Consider the following 12,331-nt stretch of genomic DNA (forward strand, 5'->3'; position numbering starts at 1 on the left):
TATATATATATTATGTAACTTATAAATATTATCTCCATGACCCGCATTTTATTAATCTCTTTTGATTTACGTATAACGAATTTTGTTAAACAAACTTATACATCCAAATTTAAGAAATTCATCCTCGTCTTTGGCAATCTGACATCCACTGCTGAACTGCTCTTTAAGGTGCGCCAAAGGTTCCCCGCCTTCCGCATCCAGTCGTGTTCCACCATCTTCAGCTGATCTGCCCACCTGGCTGGAAGGCGCCCGACGCTGCGTTTGCAGAACCGTGTTCTTCAAATTAACTTAATTAAATATAAACAATATTCTTCCCCCATACTAGTCAGTTAGTTATTCGTATCTGTTTACTATTTTCGACATATTCAAGAACCCAATTTAGGAAGTAGACCAATCAATGAGGGAACATTTGTCTGTATTACATACTCTACCTGAAAGAAAACTATTGAATCATTATATCTATGAAATTTCTACCACAATATACAGCTGGTTTCGACGAAGGTGTTGCCAGATTTAAAAAAATTGTTAAGGAACGTTTGTGTGCGAAAGTACTATACAATTAGTGAGTTTATGATTGATAGCACACTTTGGGAATGAAACAATCGCCTCTTGGCTATTTCTATTCATATTCAATATATGTATTTATTTAGATTGACAAAAAAAAAAGACCCGCTGAGATTCTTTCGCCGGTTCTTCTCAGGTCAGGGTGTTTCCTTTTCGGAACCGCTGGTAGTGTTTAATTTGACTATTAATAAGTAAGTGTAATGCTTCTTGAATAAAGGAATTTGAGTTTAAGTTATATAATATTATCTTATAATTATTATGTACGTGTATATAACTGAATTCTTTGATTTCAATAAAAAATAGTGTGATTTATGTCCAATTGATCAATCAAATCTAAGTAATTCTGGATGGTTTATTAGACTGAGTTGATGGCTTTGCGATATTCTTTCATCACCCGGACGAAGTCGGGGCAGGCAGCTAGTTAATATATAATGTAGTTGCGCTTCGCAATTTCAGAATTCAGATTATTGGCGAGAAGCGTGTTCTCGCTGTTATTCATCCTCCTGCCCTTATCCCAGTTTTATTTGGGGTCGGCGCAGAATGTCTTTCTCTTCCATACTTCTGTGTCGGACGTCATCTCATAAGTAACATTCTTTCTAACCATATCGTCTTTCACAAGCGTGTTCTCGTTATTAATACACAATATACTATAATATGAATCAGGTATCGGTTTGTTTTTAACTTTTCGATGGTTTATATTTCTTACAGTGCTAATGGCCATGGACGGTGGTGATCACTGACCATTAGATGGCCCTTCTGCCAGTCAACATTTTCTTAGATAAATATTAAATATGCTACAAAGATAAGAAGCTCGATAACGTATTAGGATAAAATATTATTATCTTCGTTTCAATATCATAATTTGATAAAAGTTCAAACTTATTTTGTAACCGTTCATTTGGTTGCACGTATCTTTGGTAACGCGAACTAAAAGTAAAATTATAATAAAAAATGTTACTACTTTTGATAGGTGTCATAGTAATCGCTCTGTACTTTTACGGTACGAGGAATTTTAAATATTGGGAGAAGAGAGGCGTTAAGTTTGAAAAGCCGTTGATTTTCGTTGGCAGCAACTTGAAAATGTTTATAGACAATGTCAGCGTGTCTGAACGATTCGCTGCCCTGTACCGATCATACCCTAACGAAAGATTTGTTGGATTCTTTGAGGGCAACGGGCCCGGGCTACTTATACGTGATCCCGAACTCATAAAACGTATCCTCCTCACGGATTTCCGCTATTTCCATCAAAGAGGGCTTAATCCTCATAAGACGGTGATAGAACCTCTACTGAGAAATCTGTTCACTGCTGATGGCGATTTGTGGAAACTTATGAGACAGAAGTTGACACCGACCTTTTCAAGCGGTAAGTTAAAGGCCATGTTCCCGTTAATCGTTGAAAGAACCGAAAAACTGGCGAAAATCGCGGATGACTTAGCTGAGACCGGTGAAGAGGTAGATATAAGAGAACTCATGGCGAGATACACGACCGACTTCATTGGGGCTTGCGGCTTTGGAATCGACTCAACTGCCTTAAACGACGAGAACTCAGATTTTCGAAAATTAGGCAAGAGTATCTTCAGAATAACAAAGCGAGACCATTTTGTGTCTTTCTTAAAGAGAATGGCACCAGAAACGTTCAAAAATCTCACTTTCTTGGCACCGGATATTCAGAATAAAACCATTTCACTCGTTAGGCAGATCATGGGGCAGAGGAATTATAAGCCATCGGGCCGAAATGACTTTATTGACATGATGCTGGAACTGAAACAAAAGGGAAAAATAACTGGTGAATCTGTGGAAAAGCGTAACCCTGACGGTACCCCGAAAATAGTTGAATTAGAACTCGATGATCAATTGCTGTCTGCCCAAGTGTTCATTTTCTTCGCTGCTGGCTTTGAAACGTCTTCTTCAGCTAGTAGTTTCCTTCTACACATGCTTGCTTACCACCCAGAGGCTCAAGAGCGCTGTCAGAAAGAGGTAGACGAGGTGCTACAGAGGTACGACGGTAAGCTTTGCTTTGAAGCTGTAAAGGAAATGAAATATATGGAAATGGCTTTCAAGTGAGTATTTATTTCTTATCAGACTATAAATAAAGTTTGAAACCTTCAAATAATTGAAGGCAAAATTATAATAATACACTCGTGCTAAATTTGGGTTATTTATGAGTGTTTAATATTCAGCAGCGCGATTCTCTAAAAGTAAGTAAAAAACGATTTTAGTAAAGGTTAAGTGTTTTTCATGCACAGATTTTTTTAAAGAGAACGCTGTCGTGCATTTTTATCGGTAATAGAGTTTTTTTTTAAAATGTAACAGAGTTTAATGAGACGTTACACAGGATAATAAGCAATACCAGGATGTACAAGATAGTAACAAGAATATTATTAAGTTAAAAAAAAATCGGAATAAACAAAACACTTTTAATTTTTTTTATAACATATATATATATATACTTTATGAAGGCACTCGGCTATTGGCAGGAACGCCGTTATCATCTTTGTTACCTTATATAAATCCTATTTATTTCAGTCATCACGAGAGCGCGGGAATGTTGTAATTAATTCCGGAAATAAAAGTTAGTATCGTTAAATTATAATGTTGTAATATTTTACACGCGTTCGTACAATAATTTTCAATTGTTAAATCGAATAATTAACTGGGATTCCAATTATTGACGTCGGCGATCGGTTCGCGTGACATACACCGCCATTACGGGCTGTTATCCGTTGCCTTAGCAGTATCAACCATCTAGCGGCGCTGCCCGTCAAACGTTCCACCAGAGCAAGCTTGGCTCGCTCTCGTCCAATAATCGAACCCTTACGATTTTATTCGGGATAAATCAATTAGATGGCACCGCATTTGGCGCGCGCCGTCATATACTTATTTACTGAATTATTATCAGAAGATTCACTATCCAATCTCCTTCCTATAAAGACAAATCAAAGTTATTTCTTGTTAAAAAAATTAACATTTAATAATATAAAAATCGCAATTAAAATTATACACATTACTAAGAAAATATTATTTACTCCAAGAAGACAACCAGCCATTATTGTGTTTAGATACGACAGATTACAGATACAAACATGCCTTAAAATATGTAGTTATAAAATCTATACTAATTCTAAGCCTCTGTGTAAAATGTCTCTTGCAACAAAATAGTTAGCAAATATTTATAGATCTCTATAGAAAAAAACCGGTCAAGTGCGAGTAGGACTCGCGCACGAAGGGTTCCGTATAATTATTTATAAAAACGGCAAAAAAGTCATGTTTGTTGTATCGCAACCCACTTAAATATTAATTTTATTCTGAAACAGAAATACATCTTCTTTTAAAATTTTGACTGTCTAACAATCACGGTTCATGAGATACAGCCTGGTGACAGATGGACAGATAGACGGACGGACAGTGGAGTCTATAAGAGTCCTAAAAACTTACATTTCGATCAAAAACTCCTTGCCAGGTTACAGTGCCATGTTTTTCGATAACAACCCTTTTACAGATAACACAAAACGAGAGTTAGCGCGTGATCATTGAACGATTAATTGCTATTTTCCAGGGAAAGTATCCGCATTCTCCCGTCACCAGGATTTCTATTGCGGAGAGCTGCATCGAAATACACCATACCAGACACAGATATTACCATAGACGAAGACACGCTCGTGATAATCTCAACTGAAGCCATGGCCTCTGACGAAGATTACTTCGAGGACCCAGAAGAGTTTATTCCTGAAAGATTTCATCCGGACAACATTGACAAAATAAAGAAATGCACTTTTATGCCCTTCGGAGATGGACCCAGGTCGTGCATAGGTAAGATGTCTTATATGTTACTTTTGAGCAGAAAAACAAAAACAACACAAATGACAAATAATTAATGTCCGCCTCTTGTGTTGTGTCAGAGGTTAGGGTGCGGGCAGATGTTATATTAGGGTAGGGTTATGTTCTGACGCCTGTCGAAGAGACGAAGAAGGTACCGCTGATTGTTTTGTCGGTATTCCGGTGTACTAGATGTCCTGGTTATCGGCGAGTCCCCCCCCCTCTAATTTCCCGTGAGGGAAACGCGTAACGCGTTTTTCCAGCGATAAAGGAAAACAAGGTTAGGTTGAGACTATCTATGCAAAATATCAAGATCGCCTGAGTCGTTAAGACGTCAAAGCGTAACAAACAAACTGTCTTATATAGCATATGTATTTGAGGTTTATTTACAAAGTAAGTGCATGTGTTCCGGTTTGAAGGGTGAGTGAGCCATTGTAACCACAGGTACAAGGCACATGACATCTTAGTTTACAAGGTTGTTAACGCATTGGTAAAGTAAGGATTAGTTAAAAATTCTTACGATGGCCATTTACCTCTAGGAGGCACATTTGACCGCCTATATAAAAAAAAAAACAGAAACGTCATTTTTTATCAAATAATAAGTTTAGACAATCATATATAATATTCAATTGTCTATGACAGATAGCTTCAATTCAATTTAATTGATTACAATAATTGACACTTTATTTTTCGCATTATCAAATAGCCTATTAGCACAACAAACAGACAAACAGGCGAGCAAAGTCACTTTAGAATTTATAATATTAGTTAAGACTAGCTAAGCCCCGTAGACGTTCCTGTCTTTGTACGAGGGATGTTACGGAGCTCCGTAATCGAGCCGATTGTATATTCTAAAAATCAAAATCAAAATATACTTTATTCAAGTCGGCATTTACAAGCACTTTTGAATCGTCATGTAACAAACTATATTAAATTAAGCTACCACCGGTTCGGAATGTTGATTCTACCGAGAAAATCCGGCAAGAATCTCAGTAGTTTATTTTTTTTCAACATCTAAAAATACAGTCATGTTAGTTAAATACAATTATATATGTATGTTATGTCTCCTGCCTGAAAGGCAGCAAGCATTAACTCTATACGAAATAAAAATCTATACGAAACTGTAAACGAATCCAATAAAAAAAAAAATGTTTATTCTAGTTTGCATAGCATTATGGCTGTTTTTTTTCTGTGATTATACCATAACCAAATAATAGCCCATAAACATAGTCAACATTTACTGTTACCAACCGATTTTTTTTACAATTTTTAAATAATCTAATATCTGTTAGTGAAACAATCCGAAACAGTCGGATAATAATTTTGCATCCGTAAGTCCGTATAGTACGACACAATTTAAATGTAGCATCGACATATTAAAAAAAAAAAAACAATAAATCGTTCAAAGTTGCATTTTTGACTTATTTTAAAAAAAGCTGAAAAACGTGATTACTCAAAAATGGTTTACTTTTGCGTCATGCATATGGGGGTTAGAACGCGTGATTCTTAACCGATGGTTACGGGTTCAAACCCAGGCAAGCACCCCTGAATTTTCATGTGCTTAATTTATGTTTATAATTCATCTCGTGATCAGCGGTGAAGGAAAACATCGTGATGAAACCTGCATGTGTCTAATTTCAACGAATTTCTGCCACATGTGGATCCACCAACCCGCATTGGAGCAGCGTGGTGGAATATACTGCAAGATGCCTTAGCCCAGCAGTGGGAAATTTACAGGCTGTTAATGTAAAAAATATGGGGGTTAAAATAATTGCAAATAGTCACCCCTATTACCTCCTAACGGAAATACCTCGAATTACCAAAAACCTTGTATACTTTTTTACATTAAATTCAAAGTATAAGCATAAAACTTTCTTATTGGTCATCAAGAATCTGTCACCGATTCGGTACGAAACGTATCAAACTTGAGAAGAACAAGAAAGAAAGAAACTATTTAGGACACGGCACTATTGAAAAAAAGTATAAACAAATCTGATAAAAAATAAACAAATTATACATTAGTTAATCTTAAAATAGAAAATACTACAATAATGAAAAAGAGATTTGATAGCCAATGACAGATGATTAAAATGGTGGAAAAGAATGACTACTGAGTTTCTTGCCGGTTAGTAGAATCTATTTTCCGAACCGGTGGTAACTCATTTAATTCAATACGGTGATTTAAAAATGCTTTTATGAGTTTACTTGAATAAAGGATATTTTGATTTTGACTTATTATATTTTTTGGTCCAATGTTGTAATTATATTGTTTAGTGCCTTGGGTGGTTTCATTTCTATGGTGTGTTATAGTCTAAAAAGACGTTATACGTTTACATACACGTTCTATTTTTGAATATTTCCTAGCGTTATTAATATGAAAATAAAATATACACTACGTTATCAGTGTCCTACAAATATTACCGCCATTACAATAAGGTTTAAGAGGACACAGTATTTTTCTTTAGTAATGTTACTGGAAGTCCGTTGCACATTAGGGACCCCGCTAGGTAAGGACGAGGGCAACATACCTACGACAGAAAATCGATTTGGGTATATTTACAGAAAGCAATTTCAGTATCACAGGATCCTGAAATACCGGAAAAATAACTTTAAGGATCGAATTATGGTCATGATCATTTTTTGTTCTACATTTACGCTCGCGTCTATGGTTATGAGTAAGCAGAAAGGCGGATAATTTAATAAACTACCGCTAAAGGTGATCGTAGAGAAGAAATGGATAAATGATAAATCCAGGAAAAATTATAAAAAATACAGAAAGTAAACGACTCACTGATATGTTATTTCCGGACGGATATTCTCATGGTCTTTGTATTTGTCTAAAACTATTATCAAACCAATTAAGAAAGGGAGCTTGTTAAAATGAAAATTACGAAAATGAGATCTATTAGGTCTTTATTGGGATTGATTTCCGAAGTCCAAGTGCACGCTGTTGGATTCCGCAATATACCTGGATCCAGCTGGACTAATATGTTTCGCAAATACCTGGATTGCATTCCCTAGATATATTATATAATTGAAGTAAGTAAAGGGAGAGGAGTAAAACAAAACGATGGTTCGACAATGCCTCATGTTTGAGTCACGGGCACCCGAATACGCTAAGACCTGCCTACAAAAGTACTAAATACGTAATCTTGTAAAATAGGTTTCTCGTGGTAGGGCTTTGTGCAAGCCCGTCTGGGTAGATACCACCCACTCATCAGATATTCTACCGCCACACAACGGTCCTCAATATTGTTGTGCTCCGGTTTGAAGGGTGAGTGAGCCAGTGTAACTACAGGCACAAGGGACGTAACATCTTAGTTCCCAAGGTTGGTGGCGCATTGGTGAGGTAAGGAATGGTTAAGATTTCTTGAGCCGAGATGGCCCAGTGGTTAGAACGCGTGCATCTTAACCGATGATTTCGGGTTCAAACCCAGGCAGGCACCACTGAATTTTTCATGTGCTTAATTTGTGTTTATAATTCATCTCGTGCTCGGCGGTGAAGGAAAACATCGTGAGGAAACCTGCATGTGTCTAATTTCAACGAAACTCTGCCACATGTGTTTTTCCGCCAACCCGCATTGGAGCGGCGTGGTGGAATATGCTCCAAACCTTCTCCTCAAAGGGAGAGGAGGCCTTTAGCCCAGCAGTGGGAAATTTACAGGCTGCTAATGCATAAGATTTCTTACAGCGCCATTGTCTATGGGCGGTCGTGACTACTCACCATCAGGTGACATATTTGCTCGTCCGCCTACCGATATCATAAAAAAAAAGTGTACGATCGTAAAGATTTTCTGGTTTAACTGTAACATATCATCGTCATATCTACATTGTAATTGGTAAATTAATTATAAACAAAATTTCATTACGAGAACATCATTTTAAACTAAATAAAAAATAATTAAATTTTATCATGATTAGTCATGGAAATCACGCGTTCAATCATGTGAACATTACTTAATAAGGTAATGTTGACTTAATCGTGTCAGCAATTATTGTGTGTGACAGTTTCGAATTACGCAAAATAAAGTTACTGTGTGGTCATCAATTTCTTTATTGTTATTTATACTTTTTAAAATACATAACATTGTTTAAAAACCCAGGACTGAGAGAAATAAAAATATTACTATAAAAGGTAGTCTTAAATTGGTCTAAGTGATTTTATCTAGAACTTTGGGTAACATTTGAAAATTTAGATCAAAGTATATATCGCCAATCCCGATATATTAAGAGAAATGACAAGCACCACTGTGCTTGTTGGAGGTTTTAAACCCTTAAATACTTGAGTTTTCGATTGAGATTCACGTATACAACTGGACCATTTCGGGTTTTAAGTTTTTTTCATACGATTGCTCTAATTTTAAGCTATCCTATCAATTCTGACGAAACATAAATATGAATTTAATAAGATTTCTCAATCGTGTTTAAAAGGCTGTTACACAATTATATTTAGCTGTTATCATAAATATTTGATAAAACTTTTAGCAGCGGAAATTATTTTAATCAAATTATAATCTAGATAATGAAATAATTAACACAATTATTACACGGATGTTCGTAAGGATTATGTTATGTACGCAATTTAATAATAGCCGTCCCTATTTTTTAGTATTAGTACCAGGAATAAGCATAAACTTCTTAAGAAAGTTACTCGACTTAGGCTTAAAAAGTGTTTCGTTATATAATGTACACGCTTCTACAAGAGGATCCTAGAAATTGTTATAAAAAACTCATTATAAATTTTACAAAAAGGTTAATAAATTTCTTCTTAGGTGATTGATGACATCTTGGGAATTAAACGACCGTCTTCAAATCGTTCCAAACAGATATTTAAATAATTAAATTTTATATTATCAATCTGTATTCAATTTATTTTTATATTTGTATTAATTCTTATTTTTCTTTAATTCCAGGCGAACGAATGGGTATAATGCAGTCAATGGCAGGAGTGGCGACCATTTTGAGAAAGTTTTCCGTATTGCCATCTCGTAACACTATTCGCAAACCTCTCATCGACCCTTACTCTCTCATCGTTCAGACAATTATTGGAGGTTTACCCTTAGCCCTTAAACGAAGAACAAATATTGCCAACTAGTATGTTAATCTAATTTTAAATTACCGATTAAAAAATACGGTATCCAGAATAACGACACTATACAATTCTAATAAAATACTTTTTACAAGAACCTTTATTAATGCTATTCTTTCTTTTTCAAAAAGGCAAAGGTATCCTATTATACAGCCTGTCATAATAACTATAAGATTACATTTTTATTCTGTTCATGAAAATAATTGTACATAATATTAAACTAATGATAATTAGTTAATAGCTAATGATAAATAAAGATTGTATCAAAATATATTAGATATGGCAATTCATACTAAATAAGTCTAGGATTTAAATATTGCTCTTTTTCATACTGGCTTAAACAGAAATTATTTTATGTTAAGTGTTGAAGAAGTTTAATAATAAATATTGTAATTAATTAGTTTATTTAATGCTACATGTATAAACTTTGTTAAAAATAAATGTTAATTTAATTAATATATTTGTTTAAAAAAAATACGATACAATAGGACTATCACGCTACGTTCAATAAAAATGTATCTGTTTTATTTGAAACAAGACCAATCACTCTTGCACAATTGTCTATCCGATTTTAAATGTTATTCAACTTTCTAGATTAAATATTTAGTCGATAATTCTTCAAAACGTGGATGAATATCTACGACCACTATGATCATCAACCAGTGATGGAGGAACGTGGTGGAATAGACTCCAAAACATCTCCTCAAAAGAAGGGCGACGTTAGCCTAGCAGTGGGAAATTTGCAGGGTTAATTTAATTCAACTGTGTTCAACTGTCAAGAAGCAAATTAAGTATTAAATTAATTTGTAATCTCTTATTACAAAAGTAATATATGTCAACAAAATAAAAGTTTGACATTTGGAGCGAATTTCAAATACAATGTATATTTATTTACTAATTAGATCCTAGTAGATATTAAGTATGTACAACAGACTATTAATCAAATTGTAGTTACGTTCAAATTCAGTTTTAACAATCTAATTTTAAACAGTCAACCCAGAGAATGAAAGTAAGCACTTGTAAGAATTTGGTCGTCAGTCATATATTTAATTTTATAAGATTAATAAATAATGTTTTACTCGATGCCCAATGAAAAATATGTAACCGAAAATTAATTTTCCCGCCATGACTAGTATCTGTCAATGTTCATGTTGACAGATCAAATAGTATTGTAATGATTAATTTACAAAGTGACAGATACACGTCTGTAATATACAGATAATAAAAATTAATATAATATTTAATATTAAGTATTACGTTCTAACTGGGTCTTACAAGCTTAAGTCATTATTTATGGTTAACAACAAATATTATATTCGCATAGGCCGCAGTTAAAATTGCAAAGAGAATGTCCATGTATGTAAAGACTCATGTCCAGTGAGACTGTTGGGGACAGTTCCCTGTTTCCTGGGAAAAGTGACTACTCTAGACAGAATAAATCAAAGAGTGGACTGTACTAAATTGATATTGGTATATGGGAGCCTATTACCATATATAAAGTTAATTAGACAATGATAAGACTATGCAATAGTCATGTGTCATGAGAACGGAGATCTTCTGCCCAACAGAACGACGATGTTTTATTCTTGCCGTCCCGCAGCCCCCGCTCCTATACTACTCGAATTTGAGAGCTTTAAAGTTTGTTTTTCAAAATTAATTGAGAACACGTGCATAAATCTATAAATAAAATTGAGCAAATAAAGATACATGCACGTTTTAAACAAACAATTAAAATTGCTTGATAGATAATAGCCAATTTGCTCTATTTTTAAATCGTATCAAAAGTTGCGATTATAATTTACAAATATAATTCTAATTAAGTAATTAGTAAGTCTTCATGTTTTCACATCCAATACACTCACAGAAAAAAAAATTAAAAAACACAATTAAAAAAAAATTGTATAATCGGTCAGAGCGTTTGTTTTGAATTTGAAGATGAGTTAGTCATGGGAGCTTAGTTAAATTTATTGCAAAGAATTTTGCCTCCAACTTAAGTAAAGATACATATTCTGTAGTCATTCTTCAAAATGTGTCATTCATAAACTGTTTTTAATCTATTAATTTTAGGATTAGTGCTTTTATTAGGTCATATAAGTTTTCTTGAATTACCACGTGCACAAAACATGTTTAAACGTGAATTTATCATTTTTGTATTCTTTTTCAACATCTTTGTCCTGTACTGTGAGGACAATGACTCACGTTAAGAAGAATAACATTTTATTTCAGGTTATAAGTTAATTTTAAATTACGTGAGACGTTGGATCAAGAAAAAAAAGTGTTAAGATTGATACTGGTAAATTACTTGACGGACATATAAGAAAGATCTACCCAGGTAGAAAATTTTAACAAAGATCTTTAATAAAACGTCTTTAGTGTTAATAAGAAGGTTATATATTATTTCCTGGCAGCGTCCTTTTTAGTATTTAAATTCAGTTATCTATATTTTTCTTAAGAAATGAAAAGCTTAATTTTCTTCATTATCAGACTGAACGTTGTTTTTTTTTTTTATGTACCTATGCAAAGAAGTTTGGTTAAAAATAGTGATATTATGTCTAACTCTTAATTTTAATAAATTTACGAGATTGAAGGTACCACATAAATAAAAAAAGTCAAAGAAGATATTGTTTAGTAATATTCAGGTAGAATTAAATAAAAAGATGTGTTATTGTATTATTGATTATTGTAGAGAAATTGTTGTACGAGTGCAGAAATAATTATCCATTTCAAAGATATTTTAATAGGCTTGGTGACACTGCTTATATAACTATAGATAATGGTCGGCAGTTTAATAATATTAAAATTACTTGCTTCGACAGCAATATAAACAACAGAAAATCTAATAAAAAAATCCGAATCCAAATG

At 33.9% G+C, this 12,331-nt stretch overlaps 1 protein-coding gene across 1 annotated transcript; it reads left to right on the plus strand.

Moving 5' to 3' along the window:
* The first annotated feature begins 1,494 nt into the window (after positions 1-1,494).
* Positions 1,495-9,500, plus strand: LOC113396739 (cytochrome P450 6B6-like). The gene is made up of 3 exons (XM_026634792.2): positions 1,495-2,624; positions 4,121-4,374; positions 9,294-9,500. Exons 1-3 carry the CDS (start codon positions 1,516-1,518, stop codon positions 9,473-9,475), a joined length of 1,545 nt encoding a protein of 514 aa, XP_026490577.1. The 5' UTR covers positions 1,495-1,515; the 3' UTR covers positions 9,476-9,500.
* Positions 9,501-12,331: the final 2,831 nt, after the last annotated feature.

This window comes from Vanessa tameamea, chromosome 28 (genome assembly GCF_037043105.1).
Source record: "Vanessa tameamea isolate UH-Manoa-2023 chromosome 28, ilVanTame1 primary haplotype, whole genome shotgun sequence".
NCBI classification, from domain to species: Eukaryota; Metazoa; Arthropoda; class Insecta; order Lepidoptera; family Nymphalidae; genus Vanessa; species Vanessa tameamea.